The following is a 26,228-nucleotide window of genomic DNA, read 5'->3' as shown; positions in this document are numbered from 1 at the left end:
CTAGGATGTTAATCCTCTCTCTCTTCCTGCTGCTTCATCGCTTTAAATGACCACCCCGAGGCTGTAACAGACCTATGAATGATCAGAGATCATCTGTTTTATTGGGAATCTCAGTGATAATAATTAAAGGAAGAATGTGAGACTCGTAGCTTCACATTGTTGTGTTAGCATGCTAATGTTAGCGCTCTTTAGTTAGCTCGTAGCTTCACATTGTTGTGTTAGCATGCTAATGTTAGCGCTCTTTAGTTAGCTCGTAGCTTCACATTGTTGTGTTAGCATGCTAATGTTAGCGCTCTTTAGTTAGCTCGTAGCTTCACATTTCATGTAAACTGACACAGAATGAGCGTGATCTAAAAACTCTTACTAACATCCAAATAATCAGTGAGTATGTTCTTCTCTCTAGTTCTTGACTAAAACAGCTTTTATACACAAGGGGAGGAGCCGGCCGCCCCGTCCATGTAAACACGGCTCTGACAACAACACAGCCAGCGGGACTCGAGCTTCTCCCTCATTGTAGACAGTCATGACTCAGAGACACATTTACACAGGACAGACTTTATGATTTATTTATGTGGAACATGTCGCACATTCTTCCTTTAAGGGATGTGATGTCACTGAGTACTCTGATGATGTCACTGTGTGTGGAAAAAGAGATACAAAGTTTAAACATTAGACTTTATTTTATTTTTAAAGAGACAAAAGGAAAAGTCATTCACTTTCTTGCATCATTTCCTGTTTCAGTAGAACATTATGACATCATCATGACATCATCGTTACGTTGCACATTATACAGCCTTGCTACAGTACAGCTGCTAAAGCTAGCAGCATGCTACAGATACAATGCCATTAGACTTTACTGCTAGATTAGCACGAGCTAACCTGTGGCTAGCTTAAATATCCTTTTCAGGTAAGGTCTGAAAAAATACTTTTAATTCATTTCCAACCAAATGGCCACAGGCTGCTTTCATCAGACGTCGACCAAAACTTTAAAAAAAACAAAACAGTCCTTTTCAAACACTTTCAATAACCTTCAGACTTCAACACTTCCTGTCTCATGATTTACAAAACACACACACACACACACACAGTAGCAGCAACAAGGTAAGAGCACTGGAAGAGTTTCTTAGGTTAGTAAAGGCTTTTAAACTGGAAGGGCTACAGGAGCTAACAGGAAGTGCAACGCTGCGTCTGAAATTTAAAAAATAAGGTGATTTTAAAAACGCTGAATTAGCACGAGGTTTATAAAGTTAACAACAAAGACAGAAAGAAAACACCGACTTGTGAAGTGAAACTATGAACACAACGATACTACAGCATACACTTCCCACAATGCACTGCAGCAATGACAACATCATAAGATACAACGGCGGTGGGGGGAGGGGCACTCATTAAAGAGTAAGGACATGTGTCCAACGCTCTTCGCACTGGCAGCGCCCACATCCTCCATTGTTGCCAGGTATGTGGACATGTTGTAGTTGCTACAAGTAACCATGGTTACGCGTTTCCAAACAGCAACGAGGCTAACAGGAAGTGATGTAATGATCACACACCGAGCTGTGTATTTACAGTGAACAGATTTCAAAACTGCTGGGTATGAGTAGCACAGGTGGATCTTTACCATCTACAGCAGTTACCATGACAACACGACCACAGTATGACACTTAATGCATAGCAACATCCAGGAATTACCCGTTACAGCGGCGACAGAATACTTCTGTTCTACGTCTAAACCTCAGTCACAGTGTTTCACGCTAAAACAAGTCGTTCAATATGTTGTTATTTAAACGATCGATAGTAACTGAAAGTACCAAAACTTTAAAAGACTCGTCTATTTCATAAATCAGGTGTCAGAGAAAGATTGAGTCCATCAAAGATTGAATTGGCAACGTTGAGATTTGTGTATTGGACTGTCAGTTTGTGCAGTCTGACTCACATTTCCCCGATGTCTTTGTGCAATTTAGACATCGTTTGACACACAAATCCCTCCGTTGCCAATGTTTACCTGCAATTTAGAACTTTTTCGGCAAAAAAATCCCAATGCCTCGAAGGTTTTGTGCAATTTACCTCGTGTGTTTGACCCATAAATACCAATATTCCCAATGTTTACATACAATTTAAAACGTATTTTGGTACAAAAATGTCAGCGCTGCTAAAGTTTTTGCCCAATTTAGACCTTAAACACACAATTCCCAATGTTTTCGTGCAATCTTTACAGTGTTTGACACAAATACAAACATAATCAACGCTTTTTTGCAATTTCGTCAAATTTCGATTTCGTGTGCAGACGTTTGCCTGCAACTTTGATCTTTAAAAACAGGAAATTACCAAATACTGGGGGTCTAGGACTTGTTACCGGGGGGGCATGGTATCAAACAGATATCTATAAAGTTTGACACTACTAGAATCATATCAAAGTTTGAACTTCTGGTACAGTGACGACCCGGATGCTAACAGGAAGAAAACAGAATAATCACAGAGGATGAATCAGCTCCTCTCTCATAAAGGACAATCCATCGGTAAACATTTTCAAAGACACAATCGGTTGGATTGTCAATGCATATCAGCAGACGATTGATTTGTTCGGGGGGCAATACGAGAAAACCAACCGCAAGCCAATCAGAGCACAGGGTGTGGCCAAAAAATCATTTCAGAGGAAGAACTCGTTAACTTTTTCGGAGTAAAGAACTTGTTCCCTGCGAGTGCTCTTGTGTTTTCCTTTTCTCTATTTGAGCTTCTTTTTGACCTGCGGGTCGGAGCAAGACAAGTTCAGAACTCACCGTTATAAACCTGAAGATTTAAAATGTCACCAATGTGAGGACACTTTGAGAAGTATGGAGTGTTTTAGCTTAAAGAGGCTGAGAAGAAACTCCCAAAAAACTGAGACGAGTCTGGATTATCACCAACAGAAAAGGAGCCTGACTACAGCTCTGTCTTCACACTACAAACCCTTCAGTTAAAGGTTTGACAGATGATGTTCTGGTTTTTGGTCGTGAGGTTATCAGAACTGTAGTGTTCCCATTAAATGTCCCTGTTGTATCCCGGGTTAAACCACCATGTTTAACAATGAAGGTGAAAGCTCGAACGTCTGCCGCTTTCCTAATAACAGCAGACGCTAAAGGTCGAGGGACATCGTGTAGTAAAGTGCAGATTTATATTTAGTCTCACATTGAGGCCTCGCTTGCATTTTCCCAAAAGTTCAGCAACCAGAAGATGTTTTGATGAAGCGTGCATAGGGATCACAAAAAAACGACTCAAAAACGTAGTACACATGCCAGGCCAGTAGTTGGCAGTGTGACTTTAAACAACATGCTCATGCACAAAGGCTAACGGCTAACCTCCTGTTGGCTGCCCTTAGCTAGCATAAAAGGTGGATTCAGTACTGGGAGCGTGTAAAGTACTGCGTCTCTGCTGATTTGTTGCAGAAGCAACGTTATTTCCAAAAGAGTGAGCAGCACAAACAGAAGGTTACCATGGAAACAGAATGAGGTTGAACCTGAACACAGAGTCTGCTGAAGGGCTTTGATTGTTTAGTCCAAAAATGTTCTTTTCCTCTTCTTTGTTAGTTGTTGTTTCAAACCCTGAATGTCTCGCTGATGTCTTGAAAGTTTGGAGCTGGTGTTTGAGGACTTGTTGACTTCTGAGAGCTGGTTTAGGATCAGGACCGTTTTCGAAAGAGACTACAGAAACACTTGATGGTCTTTGGGAAGTTTGAACAATCTACTTGTGAATCTGTGGGAGACTTTTTAAATCCTTTTGGATTGATGTGGATCACTTCAAAGAGTCCAGATCTTTTGGATCCTGTAAGGTGCTTTGACACAGGAGTCTCTTCTGATCAGTTTCACTCGCGGTCCAGCATCCCTTTGTCACATTTTTAAAACATTCCCACGAGCCCACCCCAGGTATCCAGCTGAGTCTGTGTCTGAACCCAGGACTTGACCCGGGTTTGGCTCCTTGACGGCAGTGAGGTGACCCAGTGTGCAGCAGGTGGACCAGTTTGGGCCCAGTGTTGGATCCTGGGAGATTAAAGTGTCAGATTCAGGCGACTGTTGGACTGAGAAAGTTTGACCTCCTCGGCTTTGATCTGAAGAATTTTGATTCTCCGGCTCTGAAGGATTCATAAAGACTCTGAAGGACTGCTGTTGGGGCTCAGGTGAGAATCTGTTGTTTACATGACTGACACACCTGGATAAACTCTGGAGGACAGAACGTGTGAGGGGCGATGTAAGTTTTTAAAAACTCATGAAAACAAAACCAGCATGAGAACATGTCCCATGCTGGTCTCACCAGTAGGGGGAGCTGGTCTCACCGCGGACCCAGCTCTGCCACTCAGGAAAGATCCCCGAAGAGGTCCTCGGACTCCCAAACGGATCAAACTCCACCCCCTCCTTCTTCCCCCCGGCCCGGTCTCTCTGGATGTGCAGCCCGGCGAGGCTGTCGGCGGCGCAGTGGGCGGAGCTTCTGTCCGGGTCGGCCACGCTCAGCCTGTAGTTGTCGCCGTCGTTGTTGTCCCAGAAGGTCTGCTCGGGCGTCCGGTACTGAACGCAGAACTCCACCCTGTGCGAGGGCCCCAGGCTCTCGGGGACCAGGACGGAGAAGGAGAAGGTGTCGGTGTCGGGACAGCCGTACACGTTGTTCATGTAGACGCCGGGAACATCCTGGAAGGAGCGCCACAAGTCGAACGTGATCCGCACGGCGACGGACTTGTCGAAGCAGATGTTTCGCACCTGAACCGTACCTGAGAGCAGGCGGTCCTGCACCGAGCAGGTCTCCAGACACACCTGCTGGGCTTTGAGCCGGTTCCTCAGGTCCAGGTAGTCTGCGGCGGGCTGAGTGAACTCTAGAAGGAGGGCGGGGCCACGACCTGCAGGAGAGGAACAGAGCGGAGACCGGTCTGATTAGTCATGAATGATCGATCGTTCATTTATCGATCTATGATTCAGCGATTTATCTGCAGAGTTTACTTTTTTATCAAAGATTTATTTTTGGTCTTTTTGTGCCTTTAATGTAGAGATAGGACAGTAGATGGTGTACTGTTCTATGTGTTGTACTTCACAAGTGTTAACATAAACAAACAGCCAGCCAAACTCCTTTTCCAAGAGCGAGGAAATGAGTGTGCTCACTCCTTTAATCACTTCTTCAAAGTAGACAAGATGACAATGAATCGAAGTGAAACTAGAAAAGAAAATACAAGCTGCATTTAGTAGTTGGCTATGAAACAATATTAGAGTGTAAATTTACATTAAACTCCTATAAACTTAGAATAAAAATATATATATATATATTTTTTTAAGTATCAATATCGACAATCAAACATGTAAACAACAAGTTAGACGTACAGCCATCGCTTTCTGAAGGATTCAAACTAAGGATGACTTTGGATTCAACATGGAAACCCATACAGACACCAGCATGCTCCTTCTCTGTTTACACACTTTCTACTTCCTCTTTCCTGCTTCCTGTGTCTTCACAGATTTCAAAATAAAGGAACAATAACCTTTTATTCAAACGACAATGAAACTTTGTGCTTTAACGTATAAAACACATCAAGGGCAGAACAGATATCAGGGAGAGAGAGTGTGGGGAATGACATGCGGGAAAGGAGCCACAGGTGGGATTCAAACCCGGGCCGCCCGCTTGGAGGACCATGGCCTCCACACCATGGGGCGGGTGCACTGACCACTGAGCCACCAGCGCCCCTGCAGAGTTTCACTTTAATCTAAATGTTTGTGTATTCTCAGATCTGTGTGTCACTGATCAGCTGTTCTCACCTTTGTCGTCTCCTAGATGCAGTTCGGCGGTGGCGCCCTCTATCTCAGTCAGGTGGTACTGCAGCTCAGTCAGCAGGTCTTCCTCGAACTCGTTGAAGACGTGGACGGCGGTGAGAGCGAGGCCCCGGGAGTCGGCGAACACCACGCTCTTCTTCTTTTTCTTCTTCTTGCTCGGCCAGGTCGGGCGGCCGTCCGTCTCCGAGCTCATCGCCGCGGTGGTCGAGGCCGTGGTCGCCGTGGTGATGCCGTTGTTGCAGTCGCCGCAGCGCTTGGAGGTCAGGCAGGGTCGCAGCGGCTCACAGCGCGATCGCAGCTGAGCGTTGTCGTAGTTACTGAGCAAGGTGTGCAGAGGGGGAGAGCTGGCCAGGCAGATCCTCATCGCCATGTCAACGGGCATGATGGGAGACAGCCCGCCAGGACGAGGGTTCAGGATGTGGAGGACCCTGAGAGAGAGAGAGAGGGACGAGTCAGACAGGAAGAGGAAATGATGTCATGACCGTGTGCTATGTCATAGAGATGACAAACAGATGATGAGATGTTTTATTTTACAGGAAACTTCAAACTAAACTACAATAAATAATATTTAAAGATAGAGCGAGTAACTTGTTCCTACAAAATAAAACAGACTTGTACACCATCGTCCCTTCTGGGCCTCCGTACATGTGTGTCTGCAGTCTGTCCTCTGACTGGATTTTACTATTCTGCTTTGTTTCGGTTGATACGGAGCTCCTGAAGTCCCAAAAAGTTTTTTAAAAAGCGTAATTTATAATGAATATCATCCAGAATAAATGATGAAAATAAAGTGTATTTGTTGTCTGATCGATTATTGATGCATGTTTGTCCGACTGATCTGAGGTCAGTGAACTCAACCTGCTCAGACTCGAAGTAAAAGAACGTGCTCAGGTGTTTCAAAACAACACAGAATAAAAGAGGAGAGTGAGATGAACCTGTGAGGAGAAACGTGCAGGAACAAGAGCAACAGGCAGACAGAAGGAGACTTGAACAGACACGACAGGTCAGTCAGGACCCGGAAGCTGCTGTGGCGCAGTTTGATAACACTCTCTCACCTGGTGCAGTTCATCGAAAAGTTTCTCTGTCTGCAGACACCTCACCGCGCACGAGACGTTTCCGCTCCTCTTCCGGTTGTTTATCTTTAGTTTTGATCCTTTATTTATTTTTTATTTATTTATCAGTCAGTTTTTTTATTCAGGAAGAAGTGCTGGTAGCCTGCGTGCGCGCTGAGACACGCCCCCGGAGAGAGAGAGAGAGAGAAAGAGAGCGAGAGAGAGCGAGCAGCCTATCAGCGCTCTGGAACGTCAGCTGCTCACTCTCTCAGCCAATCAGAAAGAGGCCAAAAAAAGAGCTGAAGAGCGGCCCAGCTGTGTCGTGTGAGATGGGCGGAGTCTGTCAGGCAGAGGAAGGGTTAGGGGGTTTTATTCCCTGAGGTGTGACTGACAGGTTCAGGGTGCTCTGTGTGTGAGTAAGCTTTATAAGTGTGCAGAATACAGAAAATAAATAAATAAAACCTTTATCAAATATTACATAAACAGCTTAAAAAAACTAGAGGTTGAAACTATAAAGTCATGACTGAGTGTATAAATCAGGGGTGTCCAAACTTTTTTTCTTGCGTGCCAAAATTGTCGTGTTAGAATCGCTCGCGGGCCACAGGTTTTGTTTTTTAAAATATAGTTTTAAAAATAGTAAGGCTTTGTAGATCAGAATCAAAAGGCTCGCTAAAGAAACCCTTTAATAAAATAAATCAAATATTTTGATTTCTTTGTTCTACTTTATTTGTTTTGTTCTCAGAATCAAACCTGGTGGTTCATGTTTTTAGAAAAGCTTTCTGCATTTAGCTCAGGTCATTAAATGGTTAAACAACAGTCCGCTAGTTTGTAAAAACTTTACATACGTTTTTTTTCATAGTCTACAAATAAATGTGGAAAATAGTAAAAGCTGTAGATTTAAAAAAGCAACAACATGTTACTGAACATTTTCTATTTTAGGAATATTGTTCAGCCCTTGTTAACATGAAAAAGAAAAATAAGATAATGTGCCGATCTTAATCAAGACCTCAAAATCTTCTGATTCTTCATTTGAAGTCACGGGCCGCAAAAAATCCCCTCAAGGGCCGCAAATGGCCCTCGGGCCGCACTTTGGACACTGCTGGTATAAATCAACTGACAAGTGGCTCAACTTTGTCTTAAACGTCTATGCAATCAAACTGATTTTTACAGTCGCTCCCTGCTGGACATTTAAAGGATTGCATGCCCACCTGTTGGTATTTTGACTGGACCAGGACACTTCCTGTCCAAGCCCCTTCGCAGATCATCAAAATAAAAGCTTTGTAATAATGTCAGAAGATTTTTTTTTAAAGTGAATATGACGTGGTCAGTCTGGATGTCCTGTCAGACAACACTGAGGGCTTTAACACCTGACCTCAGCAGGAGCAGTGTGGCCTTTTAAGGCTGCAGTCTGCAGAGAGGAACACTGTGAACCTTCACTGAACTTGGAATAACTCTGATACTTTACTCTGTTTCACTCTAAATAACTTTAAACAACTCTTAAAACTGTTTAACTCTTTTAAGTTTGTGTAACCCTGCAGACTCTGAATGACTCTGTTTAGCTCTCGGCTTCTTTTCTTTACTCATATTTTTGTATTTTTGTTGCATTAATTGCTTTAAAAAGAAAATCACTTTAAAAAAAAACTCCCCTCTGCCTCAGTGTCACTGATGCTAGCTTAAATGCTATCTTGTCATCTCAAAATGAAGTGGAAACCAAGCCGACACCTGGTGATCAGAATGAAGCTAATGTGGATGTATAAAAAAAATGCAATTCTAGAGTCTGTCTCCTGCAGTGAGTCAGTCCTCATAGAGCCCCATGTTAAAATGTCTAACTTTACAGCTGCAGTTCCTCCAGTGTCCACTAGAGTCTGTCTCCTGCAGTGAGTCAGTCCTCATAGAACTCTATGTTAAAATGTCTAACTTTACAGCTGCAGTTCCTCCAGTGTCCACTAGAGTCTGTCTCCTGCAGTGAGTCAGTCCTCATAGAGCTCTATGTTAAAATGTCTAACTTTACAGCTGTAGTTCCTCCAGTGTCCACTAGAGTCTGTCTCCTGCAGTGAGTCAGTCCCCATAGAGCTCCATGTTAAAATGTCTAAATTTACAGCTGCAGTTCCTCCAGTGTCCACTAGAGTCTGTCTCCTGCAGTGAGTCAGTCCCCATAGAGCTCTATGTTAAAATGAACATGTTTACAGCAGAAATGTTTTCAGCCCGGTTACTGCACAATACTCTCTTCATGACAACTGTACAAATTTAAATCAAGGCTCAAAGTGTTGCATTCATTTGCATAATTATGGGCGTGGCTAGGTTGATTGACAGGTGGGCGTGTTGTATCTGTGTGTCAGGAGGCTTAAGCCCTTTTTAAGCTCCGCCTCTTTGTCTGTTTCTAGACTGATCTAAAGTTAGGTCGAGTCAGCATTTCCATCGTTCAGCTTCACAACGCCTCTTCAGAAACCATTGATGACATCACTGACACTACGTCCATTTTTCATACAGACTATGGTGGAGACTCAGATGAACTCTGCTGCCTGATGGACAGATTTTTGTTTTTAAGTAAAAACTGTTGAAAACCAGCTGAGTCATTCAGTAAGAAAAATAATAATAATAATACTGTGTTTAATAGTTGGTCAGGTTAACGAGACATAAAGACATCAAACAGGAAGTGTGCTTCTTCACTTTGGTTACATCATCTGCATAGAAACATCGTCAATAAAATACACAAGTGCTTAATAAAGTTGTGCAAAACAAAATAATACTGTCAAAAAAACACTGAGAACAAAGAATGGAAACATAAAAACATTTTAAAAAAAGAAAACATCGTTAACACTGAATATGGCGTCTTTTCCATCTGAGGATCACAAACTCGTCACAGAAACTCCGTACCGTAAAAATACTGAAAACCTGAACACCTGTAGGGGGCGACAGAGAGCTGCAGGGGGCAACTTAGGCTCTTTTTACACGACAACAATTTAATTCAAAAAGGGGAAATCTATTGTTGCGTCTTGGTTTTTCGTCTACCCGACGGCAGCGTTTTTGTTGTTGCCTGAAAATGGAAGGTTTTGAAAACAGTCACAGTTTCAGTCGCCGTGTAGACAGTTACAACGCCGTTCGTTCTCTAAGCGGTGGCGTTAAGCACATGCTGTTCTACACAATAGCCATGCACAATTAGATGGACTACAGCAATGGCGGACACTTTGTAGTTTATGGTCACTTCGAGTAATAACTGCACCTCATCATTCGTCCACACAAATATTTGTGTGTTTGCTGTTTTTGTACGTTTACACCTCACCGCTCTGAAGATGGAAGAGCATGCGCGTGTTGTTTCATTACAAAGTCACATCGCCATCTTCTGGTCTGGAATGTAAACTACAGCGTTTTAGTCGTTTTTGCTGAGCCATGTTCAAGGCGCTTGTCTTTTGTTAAACGAAACACGACCCCATTTTCAGAGGATCTTTCTGGTGTAAACGTGACCTTAGACCTGCAGGGGGAGACAGAGAGCTGCAGGTTCCCCCCAGGTGTTATTTAACCCTTCGTTATCCAGACTAATGAAGTCTTGTTAAGCCCCGTTTTCTCTGCAGACTGTTACACTGTTACAAAAAGGAACCCACAGGGGGCACCCTATGCAGGAGTGTGTCTCTAACAAAGTAACAACGTTGGTATATGTTTAGCTCCTCCCACTTTCCCTTCAGGTCGTCATGATATTTGCATAAAATAAGAACTACACACAGTTGAACTACATGCTAATGCTACATGCTAACGATGGTAAAACACCGAGCTATCAGCGAGCAGAGTCAGAGGGTTTCATCCTGAAATATCTGAAAGTTTGAATCCAAACTTTATTTAAAGTTTTAAATTCGGCCTCAGAAAGTGAACTCCTACCCTGCATCAAAAACATCAACGTCCATCTTTCTGTTAGCGCTACATAAAACCCTAAATTATTTAAACCAGACAAAAAGTTAAAGTTGGCTCTATTTTTTAACTTGAACCATCTTTCTGTTCTTTGGCATCACTTTTCTTACCCTGATGGATATGTTTACAGCTCTCCTCTACCGAGTGATCCTTCACATTTCTGTCTCTTCTGACATAAAGTTAATAATGATAAAAAACGTTCCTGGTGTGACCTGCAGGAGCTCCGAGGGTCGTCCAGAATAAGAAATAAATATGCTCTGTTGGATAAAGCAGCAGAGCGATGGCTTCTTCAGGTTTTTTTCTTTTTAACTAAAAGAGTCAAAAAGTGAAAGTTATGACTTAAACAGTGCAAACAGCCCGACCCTGATACCCAGAACAACAACAAACAGTTCACTTCTGACCCCTCAGAGGACCCCGTCATCTGCACAACATCAGAATAATTATCATGTAAAAAAAGTTCTCCTCCTTCATTTTGATCTGAGTTTCTCTTTGGATCAATAAATTAAAGATGTTTGATTGGCACAGACCTACGGCTCGTCTCCATGACGACATCACACCTGTCTGCGAGGCACTTTGTAACTTTGGTCGCTCACGTCTCATATTTCTGACATTAAAACCAGAAGTGACCATATTTGGACAACAAGGAGGAGCCGGAGAGGAGCGGGGGTGGGGGGGGTGTCCTCTACAGACAGATGTTGATGTGTTTGGCCAGCTCTCGGTCCAGGTCGTGGATCAGGGTGTCGAAGTCCTTCAGGCTGAGTCGACAGTTAAACGGAGCGTCGAAATCCAGGAAGTCCTCAACGTAAAGAGCTCCTCCTGCTCCTGATGACCACGCCTTCTTCTTCTTCTTCTTCTCCTCGTCCTCCTCATCCCCGCTGCCTGAAACAACAACAACAACAACATAACAACAAGGACGGAGAGTGACGGGTCATCATATTCTGATGTCGAAACACGAGTCAGCACATGTTAAACTCGGACCAGTCAGCATATTCTGATCTCACACACAACCTCAAGTCAGCAAATGTTTAAGAGTGACGTCTGAGTTTACCTACAGTTCATATGGAGTTGTGTCAACAGGGATAAAAAAACTGTTCTACAACACACATTGTGTTCAAAATGTTGTTTTTATTGATCTTTTCCTTTTCCGACGTAAACCAAATTCAACTCGTCTGGACTCGATTTTAAAAATTGAGTTTCAAATTGAGTTGTCTTCACTTCAGAGCCAGTCACATAAAACACCAAACACATAACCTCGAAAGAACATCAACATGTCCTCTGCCTGCTGCAGAAAGCCTGGCTGCCATCTTTGTTTTGGTCAGGTCTAGGGATGGGTGTAATGATCCTCTTAGCGATTCTCTAATCGATACCACATTCCATTATTTTGGTGCAAAGATTTAATCGGATGATGTTAATATTCTCCAACATATTTCTAACGTCGCAGCTCTGGCCCACAGATTCTGAGACTCTCTGTTCTTTGGTCTCTCTCCTGTTTGACTTCACGTGCGGCTCTGGCTATTCACACTGAGGACGTCCTGAGTAGAAGATAACCCAGGACACCCAGCCTTTCCCCCTTGACATGAGTTTTCAGGTCAGCTCTTATGTTTCACTGATAATCGAGAAAACTGTCGAGTTCATCAAAGTTTTATTCCACGTTGCAGGTGTCTCTTTCTCTGCTGTGAGTCGGATTCTCTGTTTGTTAAAATGTTTTTAAAGGATACATTTTATTTTTTATATGTGATTTTTCACACTTAAATGTAGAAATCAAGTATCTCCTCTGAAAATAACTCTGTGAGTCATGACTGTCTACAATGGGTGTAACACCCGAGTCCCACTGTCTGTGATGTTTTCAGAGTTTTCAGAGTCCTATCTTCACTTTGTTTACATCGCCGGGACGGCCGGCTGACTCCTCCCCTCGTGTATAAAAGTTGTTTAATTGAGGGACTAGAGAAAAGAAGAATAACATACTGTACTCACTGCTTAACTGTGTTTCTAGATCACACTCATTTCAGGTAAATTTACATGCAGTGTGAAGATACGAGCATAATAAAGATCGCTAGCATTAGCATGCTAACACAACAATGCAGCGCGAGTTGTTTTGGTTTCATGCTGGTGCTCAAGGGTGACATCTGCTGGATCAAAAAATCACATATAAAGAGTTTAAGGGACTGATGCTCCGTTATCAAATGAAAACAAAGTTTAAAATGAAGTCATGTAAATTGTTAAATACTGAAAGGAGCACTGATTGTCCTTTAACGGATCAGACTAATCTGGTACCATTGAAAAAAAAAATACAGTTTTTTGACAACCAACACTAATCAAATCTTCAGTTTACCTCCGTCACTCTCACTTCCTGCCACTTCATCGTAGTCGGCGTCGTGTCCGGTCAGAAGCTCCCGACCGCAGACGCTCCAGTCTCCAGCGTACCGGTTAATCGGCGGTGGACTCTCCAGCCGGGCCAGACCACCTCGACCCCGCCGTGACACCACCACCTCCTCCTCTGGGTTCTGGGGCAGATCCAATCGCAGTGCAGGATGCCGCAGCTGCTGCTGGCCCGGGGGATTGTGGGTAAGAGAGGGGGAGGGAGGTGGCGAGGCGTTGATGAGTTCGTCTGCTTGGACTCGATAAGTCGGCACTGACGAAGAAGAAATTAAATTAATTAATAATAATAAGCAAAGGCAGTTACCATGGCAACAACAGTGTATCACAGAGGTTAACCCTAGACCTCCTCTCTCACCTGGCCACAGCTGCAGCAGGTAGTGCAGAGCCTCGATGTGTCGTTTAAAGTCCACCGCGCTCGCTAGCTCCTCCCCCGGACCAGACCCCCTTCCTCCCCCTCTTCCTCCCCTCCCCCCTCCTCCTCCTCCTCCTCCTCCTCCTACTCCTATTCCTGCCCGCCAGGCCTCCTGAGTCGGGGTGAGGAGAACCGGGCCGAAGCAGACCGCCAGGTTCTGGTGCGTCATCCGGTTGGATGAGCTGAAGGACGCCACCAGACTGAGATGATCCAACAGGAGGGACAGAGTGGCCTGGAGAGAGAGACAGGAAGTTAACTCACCTCTGACATCATCAAACGTTGATTGATTCCCCTCAGTTAAAATTTTTCCTCATGAGTTTTCTTGTTTCAAGTCGTTTGTTTAGTAAGTTATGATCGCATTGAGAGTCAAACAGACCAGAAAGCAGGGTAGATTTTAGGGCGGCAAAACCTGTAACTGACAAGTTCCTACCATGGCGACCATATTTGGACTAGTCTTGTCCAAATATGGTCGCTTCTTGTTCATTTAAGAGGATTTGATACAACAAGCAGGAAGCTTAAATTAAAGAAGTGTTGTTGCAGTAAAGTGCAGTGTACCCTCTCTGGAGGCGGCAGGCAGGATAACAGCTCCACGGTACTCTGGGACAGATCAGGGTCAGGTGTGTCAGGTAGGACAGGTGGGGGGCGGAGCCTCATGGCCTCCCTCACAACCTGGTACAGATTCCTGGTGATGAGCTGAGACGGAAGCTCCCGCAGGTAGTCCTTCAGAATCCCTGAGAACACACAGGACGAGAACAGTCAGGGAGAGTAAAACTCAACAAGTCTACGAGTCAACAAGTCAACAAGTCTAAAGTCAACAAGTCAACAAGTATACCAATCAGAAAATCTAAGCGTCAACAAGCTGAAAGTCATCAAGTCTACTAGTCAGGAGGTCAACAAGTCCACAAGTCTAAAGTCACCAAGTCAACAACTCAAGACGTCTGCAAGTCATTACGTTTAAAATTCTTCAAGTCAAGAGGTCAACAAATCTACTCGTCAATAAGTCTAAAACTTAACAAGTTTACAAGTCAACAAAATGAATTCAAGAGTTAGATGAAAGTCCAAGTCATTGTTCAGGTGCTAGTCTTTGAGGTGTACCGACCTGTAATGACGTTGATGTCGGGGTAGAGGTCCTCGCTGAGACACACAGCTGAACTGTTCCTCTCAAACCAATCCCTGAGCTCCTTCTTCACTGCCGCAGAACCACACAGTCTGTACAGACCAACTACCTGAGAGACAGACAGACAGGTGCACTGATAAGATTCAAATCCAAGTTCCTCTGAGCAACACTTAGGATACATGAGAAAAAAAACAAACCCTGTGACACCAAATTTTTAAAACATTTATTTTTCTTCTTCAGGATTTCTTTTTACTTATTTCACAAATGAACTCCAGAGAAGAAGAAACAATCATCATTCATTTGTTCATTTATCTGTTCTTAGTGTTTATAAAAGAGGGGGAATAATAAAAAGCTGCACAGAAACCTTCAGTCCTCTGCGTTCGATCTCTGCCACTGTTTTCTGGATCAGCAGAGGGACCGGGGATGTAGATCCTTCTTTCTCCACCAGGTGGTGCAATTCAACCCCAAACACATTAGCAGGCCCTGATGTGTCACTGCTGGGCTGCAGAGAAAATTAACACTAACAATTAACAGCTACATTTAAATGATATATCATTTACATTAGTGGAGTGTGTTGATAATTAAAACTTTGCTTTGACTGTAATATATACCAACAGTATGAAAAGCAAAGAAGAAACAGTTTTAAGTCCTGGTAGTCACATTATTAGTTTAGTGTACCTGTGTGTCCCATTTCTCCTGCAGCGACAGTTTGACGTAGATCAAACCTCGAGGCTCGAGCTTCACGCAGAGCTGCTGACATCGACTCCCTGAGACACAGAACATATCATCAATAATCATCTAATCAATACACCAAACATGATGAATACTTAAACTTCAGCGTGATGAACCTTTAAAGAGTGGGGGGATGGAGACTCCGCCCAGACCACAGACCCTGTTCCGGCTGTGACCACCTGAGGTCTGATCTGTTCCTGGTTTAGAGCCTCCCTGTGTTTGTGGATTCACTGCAGAGACAGAAAAACATAAAAAAAAAACATTACAGCAGGGTAGCTCCAATGTGAGTTCACCTACCTGGTGTTCACTAAGAGTACCTGGTGTTCACTAACAGTACCTGGAGTTCACTAAGAGTACCTGGTGTTCATTAACAGTACCTGGAGTTCACTAAGAGTACCTGGTGTTCATTAACAGTACCTGGAGTTCACTAACAGTACCTGGAGTTCACGAACAGTACCTGGAGTTCACTAAGAGTACCTGGTGTTCATTAACAGTACCTGGAGTTCACTAACAGTACCTGGAGTTCACTAACAGTACCTGGAGTTCACTAAGAGTACCTGGTGTTCATTAACAGTACCTGGAGTTCACTAACAGTACCTGGAGTTCACTAACAGTACCTGGAGTTCACTAAGAGTACCTGGTGTTCACTAACAGTACCTGGAGTTCACTAAGAGTACCTGGTGTTCATTAACAGTACCTGGAGTTCACTAACAGTACCTGGAGTTCACTAAGAGTACCTGGTGTTCACTAACAGTACCTGGAGTTCACTAAGAGTACCTGGAGTTCACTAAGAGTACCTGGTGTTCACTAACAGTACCTGGAGTTCACTAACAGTACCTGGTGTTCACTAACAGTACCTGGTGTTCAGTAACAGTACCTGGATTTCACTAACAGTACTGGATTCTCACTAACAGTACCTGTTGTTCACTAACAGTACCTGGTGTTCACTAACAGTACCTGTTGTTCACTAACAATACCTGGTGTTCACTAACAGTACCTGGTGTTCACTAACAGTTCCTGGAGTTCACTAACAGTACCTGGTGTTCACTAACAGTACCTGGTGTTCACTAACAGTTCCTGGAGTTCACTAACAGTACCTGGTGTTCACTAACAGTACCTGGTGTTCACTATCATTACCTGGTGTTAACACCACGATTCGGAGCTGTCTGGCTCTCTCCAGCTCCAGATTGAAGGCGTGGTTTAAGGACAGGGTGGGGCCTCGCAGGGTCAGGAGGGCGGTCCTTGCTCTGGTCACCCCATCGATCTGTATAGCGAGGAAGACATCCTTACTGTCCTCACACCTGAGAGAGAGAGAGAGGGAGGAGGGGGAGAGAGACAGAGATCGTAGTCAAGGAACCATTTTCCGAAGAAAAACACCATAAAACAGGAAATCCTTGAACTACCTGCTGGTTTTCATCTCCTCCAACCCTAGAAGGTGGACGGTCAGTAACCCGGTCACCCGCTGGCTGCAACGTGGAGGATCTGAGCACACGTACAGTCGAAATGAGCTGACGTCACAGGGTTCCTGCGTATGTGTTGTGGGTGTGGCCTGTTGCCGTGGCAGCAGTTCGGGTGAGTCTCCATCGCTTAGATAACCTAAAAGGAAAACGTCACAATAAATCAAAACCTGTTTGACACAGAATTCAAACTCCTGCACTCTGACTGATCTAATCACCTCCTTTACTGGCAGAGCGTCTTCTCGATGATCGGCGCAGGGGTCTGGCTGGAGGGGCGGAGCTATCCAGGTGATATCTGGTGATTACATTCTCATTGGACAGGGCCGACGACGATGCCGAATTCTTACTGGTCGACTCGTCCCCGCCCCCTTTGTTGTCGCTTCCTTGGCGATTGGCACGAGAGGAGGAGCGGAGGCTGAGTTTGCGGCGCAGCTCCGGAAGTTTCTTCATCTTCATTGAGAGTCTCCTTACGGTACCGGGTGATCTCAGCCTGTCAATCACACTGCTGGACACGCCCCCTTTCTTTTGGGAGGCGGGGCTTGAGTCAGAGGCAGGGCAGTCTGACGGAGACAAAAAAAGGTAAGTAGTTTATGTTTATGTATACATTTAGAATCAGGTTCACAAGTCAAATAGGTGACCTCTTCTTACCTGAGTTTTCTGTTGTGATGTCATCGATGAGGTGGCTCACACTTGGATTGGCGCCCTCTAGTGCACAGTCACTCCCCCATCTCTCCGCTGACCCTGCCTTCACTCCTCCCACCTCTGATTTGGATTCTCCTGCTTTCTTTGTCGCTCCTCCCTCCTCCCTTTGGTCCCTCCTCCTCCAGATGTCCTCCCCCCTGCATGCACCTCCGCTGTCCTCCTCTTCTGGGATCGGGTTGTACCAGATGTTGCTGCCGCCGCTCTCCTGCTGCAGCCCGCGGGCCTCGTCTGAAGCCTGAGCCTTTCCTGAAGAGAGTACCCAGGCTCTGCTGCTGCGGTCCAGGCTCTGCAGGTAGGCCCGCTGGCCGGACTTTGTGCTGGTGACAGAGGGGGAAGGAGCATCACTGCTGCCCCCTGCTGGTTTTAAAGCTTCATGGTGGACTGTGGTAGAACTGGCAGAAACACAGGGGTTGTTGGACGTATCCCAGTCCAGACTGGTGCACGTCCTGTCACCACAACGCCCCATCTGCAAATAAAAACTGAGAGTCAAAGTACTACAAAGATGGTTTCTAACACAGGAGGAATAACAAGGACAGGTTGAAGAACTGAAGGAGGGTCAAATTACAAAAAAATAAAACTGACCAAGAAGGACTGATCCAATGAGAATAAAAGAGAGGAAGAAGGGGGAGGAGCTAGCACAGTGTCAGGTAGAGAACAGACAATCAATTATGTTCAACTAGTCAAGATAACGTTTCCATATTTTTACCTTTTCCTGTGCTAGCCTCTGACTCCATCCCTGCCCAGATGCATCCTGGGATATCTCTGATGGTCTCTCTCGGTTTAGGGTTCTGGGGGCGGAGCTTGAAGTCAGGTAGGCGGTCGGGCCTCCAGAGGCCTGCCGTGCCCACTGCTGTTTCTTAGCAACAGTGATGTGATTACAGGGGGGAGACGGGGGGTCAGGGTCTGAGGGGGTCAGTGATGGGGATGAAGACGTCTGGAGGGCGGGGTCAGGCTTTACTGGAACATCTGCAGGACACATTAACACGCATCTGTTAACAAATACATTTCACACAACAAGGATCAATATTGGAGATGCTTTTGAAAAATGGAGAGAGGTTAGAACACAGAAAGGTTTACAGACCCATGCAGAGCTGGATAAACACTGAAGCTTCAGAGTCCACCACATGGTGACCTGAGTGAGCATGGACTCTAGAGAGGAGGGGGGGGACAGCTCTCTCAAAAAGGCTGAAGGTCAAAACAGATGTAACAATATCTAACCTCTAGAGGGAGCACCACATCATAGTGTCGATGGTTGTGGACTTGATGTATAAACTTTTCTTTTAAACGTTCCTCCGTTGTTGTAGCAGCTCTTTGGTGTCTCTGATGTCGTCTCATCTGGTCTCCTCACCACACAGCTCTACACTGCCCCTAGTGGTTATATGCATATTGCATCTTGAGGACATGTGGCGTTAATTTCTGAGGACGTGCACAACCGACGCTCCAAACCACCGCAGGATACGCAAGGCTGATGTCATGCGTTCCCGTATGCATAGTTAAAAGCAGTGTTTCTCAACTGGTGGGTCGGGACCCAGAGGTGGGTCGCTGAGCCATTTTCAGTGGGTCACGAATGTGTGCCTGGAAAAAACACTTGTGGAAAAAAGTCTGAGAAGCACTTTTTAAAAATGTTTGTTTTGTTCAGTTTCTTGCTTATGTCACATGTTTTGTACTGACTGATGTCCAAACTGCACCATTTTTCAGTAAATGAATCTGATTGGTCAAAAAATATCCAAAATTTGGGTCACGATTTTTCCTGGAGGAGTTGGTGGTGGGTCCCGAGACTAGACCAGTTGAGAACCAGTGGTTAAAAGCACGTTTACTCAGGACTTTAAAGTCACAGAACAGGACAAACCTTTGCTTCATCCACTTTGCAGGAAGGTTAGAGTTATTGAACCAAAACTGCAAAGCCGTGCAGAATGCATGACGATCGGTTGATTTAGCATGAATAGTTTCTCCTGCAGTGACAGATACAGAGGTGTGTGTGTGTGTGTGTGTGTGTGTGTGTGTGTGTACGTGTGTACATCAAACACACTGAATACTCAGCATAGTTTTTAAGACTCTTTGATTTAACATTTCCCCGCCCTGTGGGTTTGGCGCTTGGCGGGTGTTGATGTCTGACCCTGCTGATACATTGTATGATTTAATCTTTGAACACATTAACCTTCAATCATTAACCCCGTGTTCTCCAGAGCTCGTTGGATCTCTGAATCTAACTCCTCTCCGACCTGACGGACGAGTCAGAGACGACACTGATCCACTGGATCTGAAAGGTTCAGGTCGCAGGTTTAGACTGGACTTAAAGAAACACCTGAAATAATCAGAATAACTTTCTAATGACTGACAGAGACAAACTCCTCCTCTCAGGAGAGACACTCCTCCATGATGACTTTTACAAGATCAATAAAACACAACACGAGTCATAAAGACGGATTCACATCAAGAAACTTTATTAATGATTACAGGAACAGGATTCACACTAACCACATATTTAAACTCTTTGTTGTTCTAAAGAAGGTAAAGCGTTCTTCAGAGGAGGTTTCATCCTCTGAACATGAAGATGGTAAAGAAATATGAACAGTCTTCAGGTCTTATATTTGACATTTCAAACATGATAACAAACCACTAAAAGACACACAGAACTCAAGAATGAAACATTACCAAGAAAACACACTAGAACAAAGAAACACAGGTATAGGAAATACAAAATAAAAAGACTAGAAACTAAGCTAGGAAACAAAGTGAAAATACAAACTACATAAGACCAAATCATGACAATACGTTGTTTTTAAGAGAGAGCCTCGTAGTTTAATTATTTCAAACTGATTGTATTTAATGAATTCATGTTTAAAATAACTTCAACGAAACAGAAACTGAGAAGAAGACCAGCTTTTTATGGCTCATTAATTATTCATTATTAATCCATCATTGATTGTTAAGGTGTTCAAATATCGGTTAAGAAAAATGAGTGAAATTTGATTCTAATCATCAAGATGTTTTTTTTTAAATCTACAGTCACAGAGATTCAGTGGTTAAGTCCTCAGTGGGAGTTCTTCTCTCAGTTCTGATGCATGCAAACTGTTTCTCAGTGAAAGTGTGTGTTGGTGTCAGACTCACTGTGATCCTCTGCAGCCTCTTCTTCACTCAGAGAACAGGGACAGACTCTACCCCCCCACAGTGTCCCAGCTGTGAGTCCCTGAGTTACACCAAACAGATCTGAGCTCTGTCATAAAGACAACCAGCGACATCAGGACGACACAGTCACAGAGATCTTCTCTGGTAACATCTTCAGTGGGAGTTTATCCACAGTGGTAATGTATGGAAACATCCTCTCAGTGAAAGTGTGTGTGAAGGTGTGTATGTGTGTGTTAGTATCAGGATCAGAGAAGGACAGCTCTCCTCTGTTACAGTCCAGATTCACTCTGATCCTCTGAAGCTTCTTCTTCACTGAGAGATCAGTGGATGGATGTGGTGAGGTGCGTGCTCTGTATTTACCATCTTTGAACCATATTGACCATAATCCAGACTCTTTGTCTCCCTTCCTCTGTCCAGACTCTGCTAACACACCCAGTAACCAGTATGTATTGTCTCCAACCTGGACGTCCCAGCTGTGAGTCCCTGAGTTAAAGCCCTCAGAGCCCAGGACAGAGTCGTAATAATCAAACCTCTCTGGATTATCAGGAAGCTGCTGGCTCTCTCCTCGTGTCACACAGGTCAGATCTTCAGACAGGATGAAGACTGGACGAGCAGTGTTTGGGTCCAGAATGACCGGACTGTAGGAGACCATGTCCTTCATCTTGTTCCAGATGTTGAAGCTCAGGTTGCCCAGGTGTTTGGCCTGGTCTATCAGAGCTCCTGAGGGCAGCTGTGGATCCTCCAGCAGGGGGCGCTGCTGGACTCTTTCCACTGCAGCCTTGTAGTTTTTCAGGAATGAGACGTCTTCAGCTCTCAGCTCGTCCTCTGTGTCTCTGACTGTGTGTGAAAGAGCTGCTATCTCTCTGCTCAGAGCCTCCATCTCCTCCTTCATCCTCTGACTCTTCTGCTCCTCTTCCTCCCTCAGTGCACACAGCCTGGCCTCCTCTTCCTCTTCTAGAAACTGGTGAAGCTTCTTAAACTGCTCCTTAATCTGCCTCTCTGTGTGTCGGGCCTGGACCTGAATGTGTTCTGCTGTTTGATCAAACTTCACTTTAACTTCTTTAAAAACATTTAACTTCTTCTTTACCGGCTCCAGAGTTTCCTGAAGTTTCTTCTTGTGTTGTCCAGCAGCTTCATCGATGGGTCTGAATGTGTGTTTGCTGTGTTTTTCTGAATCTCTGCAGACGACACACACCGGCTCCTGATGGTCCAGACAGAAGAGTTTGAGTTTCTCAGAGTGCAGACTGCAGAGATCCTCTGAAGCTCTCTGATCTCTCTCCTGCACAAAACTCTCACACAGGTTCTTTAAAGCAAAGTTAGAAGGTAATACATCCTTTGACTGTCTCCTCTCACAAACCGGACACTCCTTGTTCTCCTTCTTCTTCCAGCAGTCCTTCACACACTCTCTACAGAAGCTGTGGCAGCAGGACAGGATGACTGGATCTTTAAAGATGTTGAGGCAGACCGGACAGCTCAGATCTTCCTCTAACTTGGACGCCATTTTATCTGAAGCTGAAGACGAGGAGACGAACAGCTGGGAGTCACTCCCTGTCACTCAAAGTTCCTTTAATCTGTATTCTTTGTTCTTTTTTTACGTCTTATCCGGTTTGTGGATTCAGTTTCAGGTAAAAGTCCAGATATTCCCAGTATTCCCAGTGTTCCCTCCTGCAGCGGTCTGGTTTTTCTCTGAAGATGAATCTTAATGTCAGTCCTTCATGGCGTCTCGTCTCAGTGACTCAGAATAACAACTTTTGTCCAGGTTGTCTCAGGTGAGTCAGGTGAGGGGGGAGGAGATTTATCACTACAGCTTATCAGGTCCAAGTTTCATAAAATAACTTTGTGATCATTGGTGACTCACCAACAGAGAGGCGGGGTTACACCGTAGAGTTTAAAACGGGTAAAACTGGTTCAGATAGAAGTGATTGTACCCGACCTAAAAAGCCTCTGCATGTTTCTAATAAGCTCCATGAGCAGAAACGTGCTCAAACTAGGATCAATATTGGAGATGCTTTTGAAAAATGGAGAGAGGTTAGAACACAGAAAGGTTTACAGACCCATGCAGAGCTGGATAAACACTGAAGCTTCAGAGTCCACCACATGGTGACCTGTGTGAGCATGGACTCTAGAGAGGAGGGGGGGGGGGGGGAGAGACAGCTCTCTATGATGTTTAGAATTTAGACTGCAGTACTCATTTTAAACACTGGGGGCTAGAGTTACATACTGCTCCTTTCTGTTTTAACTACGACATGGTCACTTTTTGAACCATAACACCGGTGTTATAACAACAAACAAAAACATGAGCTTGTTGAAATGTCAACAGATTTGAGAAGCCAGGATGACTTAGAAAACTCAAGGTTAGACAAAATCTTCACATAATAGACATGTAGGTCAAGCAGCATTTCAAAATAAAAGCACCCGGGGGAAAAGAGACCGGTATTTTGGCTCATTGTTTAATACGCTCTCTAAAGCACAGGGGGCGCTATGCTCTCGCTCAGAGGACAGACATCTGCCTCGTGATAATTGGTGTCAAATTAATTAACAAATAAAATACAAACTCTATTAACTTCAGTCTGACACATTTAAACGTCCTTGATGAATTATTTAATTATCATTGATCGTCTGTGATCACATCAGCTGCTTCTGTTAAAGTTCTCACATCCTGAACATCTGTCCTCCAGCTGTGTGTGTGTGTGTGTGTGTGTGTGTGTGTGTGTGTGTGATCCTCGTGACACAGTACTCAGACTGTGTGACTGAGCTGCATGAATACACCCTCTGTCTGTGTGTGTGTGTGTGTGTGTGTGTGTGTGTGTACTTAAATTAATCTTCCTCTAAATCTGAGTTTATATGCTTTTTTATCCTGCTGGTAACTATGGCAACAGGGTAAACATGGAGGATATCTGGAACCTTCGGAGGACCTTCTGCAGCCTTCTTTGGGATGTTTGAAACTTTGATTTTAGACACACACACACACACACACACACACACACACACACACACACACACATCCTGAAGACCTCTCTGACCTCTGTGACCTTCTTGTGACCTACACTGAACCATTTCAAGGATGTCCAGAATCTTTTCAAGGAACCCAGGAACCTGTGTCATGATGGGATCTTTGGTAAAGACTTTAGAACATCTTTAAGGTGTCCTCAATGACCTCTGGTGACCCCTAAGGAAACGTCTTCAACCCCTCCCCTCCACCACCAGCAGCAGCATCAAAGAAGGACAACCAGAAGTTCCTCCAAAGATCCTGGAAACACATGAAGAACCTTCTGAACCTCCAGGTGACCTGCACTGACACACAGGGGCGTCTCCAGGACTTCTAGGATCTGCAAACAGATCTCACATCGGGCCCCTCCACCACACCACTGACCACCAATGACCCCGGATTCAAATTAAGATCTGCAACCTTTTTACTCCTTCAGTTCTTTTTGTTGTAAACCTGATGTAAGTTTGGAGAGTCTCCATCCTCGAGCCTGCTCCACCAGACTCATGAACTTCATCCACCAGGCTGTCAGGAAGCTGACCCCCCTCCTCCACCTCTACCCTCTGCCACCCACAACCCTGGACCTCAAACCTCCACCACCCATCATGCAGCAGCACTCTCTCTCTGTCCACCTCACCAGGAAAACCACAACAAGCACCGAACAAACAAATCACAACAATTACCAGTGAATATTTTTTAATGGACCATGACATTGGTAAAGTCTCCTTCAAGGAATAGTTGCCAATGGGGAGGAAGAGGAGGGAGGAGGGGGGGGGGGGGGGGGGGGGGGGGGGGGTGAGGGGCCGAGGGGGTTCAGACGGGTGGGTGTGGGGTCGGGGGTAAATAAACAGCTGTGAGTGTGCAGATGTCAATGAGCTCTCTGTGTTTAACACCAAACACACTGCTGTCTATTCACTATTCATTAAACCGAAAACACACACACACACACACACACACAAACAAGGCCAGCATTGTGTGTGTGTGTGTGTGTGTGTGTGTGTGTGTGTGTGTGTGTGTGTGTGTGTGTGTGTGTGTTCATACAGTCACAGTAGATTCTTTTGATTTAAACTTGCAGCGTGTCTCTGTCTCCATGGCGACTGTCGGCCTGACTGTACAGAGTTATTCTATCACACACACACACACACACACACACACACACACACACACACACACACACACACACACACACACACACACACACACACACACACACACACTTTATACTGTGTCTGTGACATTTCTGCTGACTCAACTTGGGATTAAGAGTCTTGCCATCTGACATGTGGCTGCAGGAGCTGGGGATCGAACCCTGGACAACCGACTCTACCCACTGAGCCACAGCTGATTGTGTCCCAAATATCACACTCATTCCCTCCTCCCTTTATAGTGAGTTATAGTGGACTATAGTGCACCAATTTGGCAGAATGAAAAACATTTCAGACACGACTCGCTCTCCCGGTTACCGACAGCGATGTCACTGCAAACGTGCCGCTTAACGCCGTCCGAGGATCAAAAATAACGGCATGAATTTCAGGGATGACTAAAACGATACTGAGCGTATTAAAACCGTTAAAAAAGACTTTTCAAACAGATCTTAGATTTCAGAGAAAAGGCCCCAAATATGAACTTTTTCTGTGTTTCAGTGTTTTGTGTGGTTGTGCTGGTCGTTCAAACGCCACTTTTTTTCCCACTCGCAGAGATCTTTTTAATCAAGAGAAGTGGTTCAGATAGAAGTGATTGTACCCGACCTAAAAAGCCTCTGCATGTTTCTAATAAGCTCCACGAGCAGAAACGTGCTCAAACTAGGATCAATATTGGAGATGCTTTTGAAAAATGGAGAGAGGTTAGAACACAGAAAGGTTTACAGACCCATGCAGAGCTGGATAAACACTGAAGCTTCAGAGTCCACCACATGGTGACCTGAGTGAGCATGGACTCTAGAGGGGGGGGGGGGGGGGGGGGGGGGGGGGTTGTTTATATCAGTATCATTTAGAGCTGAAAAAAGATCCGGGCTGATTCCGATGTTTGATTCCTGACTTCTTTCGGTGTCAGACTCCAATAATGCCCAGATTTCTCTCATGTTTGACAAGAAAATAAATCAGAGTTTGTCCAGCAGCTGACGTCATCTGCCCAATAAAAACCTCTTCTCTGAACCAGTGAGGTGTTCTGGACGTCAGCACTAAATTGATTCAGAACAACAGACAAACATCGGCTACTGACATCGGTTCATGCCTCGATGTCGGCCAACTCCGATGTTGAACCGATGCATCCGCAGCATCATTAGAGGATAACGATCACACAGACTGCAGCTTCCTCATCCAAACATCTCCTCTAAAACACTCGCAGCAGCAGCAGTGTGTGTGTGTGTGTGTGTGTGCTTCTGTGTTGTTGTTCATGTTGTTCTGAGAGCGACGGACCAACACATGAACTTTAACTTTAAAGTGATGATAAAAACTAAAATGTGAGCAAATCACTGAAACTAGTCAAACTTTGTTCCTCTCAGGACTTTAATCAACGTTTACATCTCAGTCTGACTTACTGTAACATCACAGAGAGATAAACAAGAAGTAACACACACA

General features: G+C 44.7%; 3 protein-coding genes across 4 annotated transcripts in view; all 3 read right to left on the bottom strand.

Moving 5' to 3' along the window:
• Nucleotides 1-661: 661 nt before the first annotated feature.
• Nucleotides 662-7,016, bottom strand: LOC132955084 (protein phosphatase 1 regulatory subunit 3C-B-like). Of its 2 annotated transcripts, none has more exons than XM_061027761.1 (3): nucleotides 6,836-7,016; nucleotides 5,769-6,211; nucleotides 662-4,861 (listed from the first exon to the last, which is right to left on the bottom strand). In XM_061027761.1, the coding sequence occupies exons 1-3, from the start codon at nucleotides 6,847-6,849 to the stop codon at nucleotides 4,281-4,283; spliced, it is 1,038 nt and encodes a 345-aa protein (XP_060883744.1). In that variant the 5' UTR covers nucleotides 6,850-7,016; the 3' UTR covers nucleotides 662-4,280. The 2 variants fall into 2 exon arrangements, with proteins under 2 accessions (XP_060883744.1, XP_060883745.1); XM_061027762.1 differs by having other exon boundaries at nucleotides 6,716-6,851.
• A 2,401-nt stretch (nucleotides 7,017-9,417) lies between these two features.
• Nucleotides 9,418-26,228, bottom strand: part of LOC132955957 (rho GTPase-activating protein SYDE1) — a 20,215-nt gene continuing 3,404 nt past the window's right edge. Inside the window, exons 2-14 of the mRNA XM_061029064.1 lie at nucleotides 18,241-18,500; nucleotides 17,481-18,000; nucleotides 17,051-17,392; nucleotides 16,779-16,971; nucleotides 16,513-16,676; nucleotides 15,492-15,605; nucleotides 15,322-15,410; nucleotides 15,008-15,145; nucleotides 14,626-14,752; nucleotides 14,082-14,257; nucleotides 13,470-13,758; nucleotides 13,068-13,367; nucleotides 9,418-11,614 (exon numbers count right to left, since the gene is read on the bottom strand). Of these exons, the coding sequence (XP_060885047.1) occupies nucleotides 11,418-11,614; nucleotides 13,068-13,367; nucleotides 13,470-13,758; nucleotides 14,082-14,257; nucleotides 14,626-14,752; nucleotides 15,008-15,145; nucleotides 15,322-15,410; nucleotides 15,492-15,605; nucleotides 16,513-16,676; nucleotides 16,779-16,971; nucleotides 17,051-17,392; nucleotides 17,481-18,000; nucleotides 18,241-18,500 (2,909 nt within the window). The 3' untranslated portion in view covers nucleotides 9,418-11,417. The remainder of the gene's footprint in view (nucleotides 11,615-13,067; nucleotides 13,368-13,469; nucleotides 13,759-14,081; nucleotides 14,258-14,625; nucleotides 14,753-15,007; nucleotides 15,146-15,321; nucleotides 15,411-15,491; nucleotides 15,606-16,512; nucleotides 16,677-16,778; nucleotides 16,972-17,050; nucleotides 17,393-17,480; nucleotides 18,001-18,240; nucleotides 18,501-26,228) is intronic.
• LOC132955958 (nuclear factor 7, brain) lies at nucleotides 20,311-22,414 on the bottom strand. The gene has a single exon (XM_061029065.1). It carries the CDS (start codon nucleotides 22,162-22,164, stop codon nucleotides 20,776-20,778), a length of 1,389 nt encoding a protein of 462 aa, XP_060885048.1. The 5' UTR covers nucleotides 22,165-22,414; the 3' UTR covers nucleotides 20,311-20,775.

The sequence above is a fragment of the Labrus mixtus genome, chromosome 21 (genome assembly GCF_963584025.1).
Source record: "Labrus mixtus chromosome 21, fLabMix1.1, whole genome shotgun sequence".
Classification (NCBI taxonomy): Eukaryota; Metazoa; Chordata; class Actinopteri; order Labriformes; family Labridae; genus Labrus; species Labrus mixtus.
This window is presented reverse-complemented; position numbering and strand designations above follow the sequence as displayed.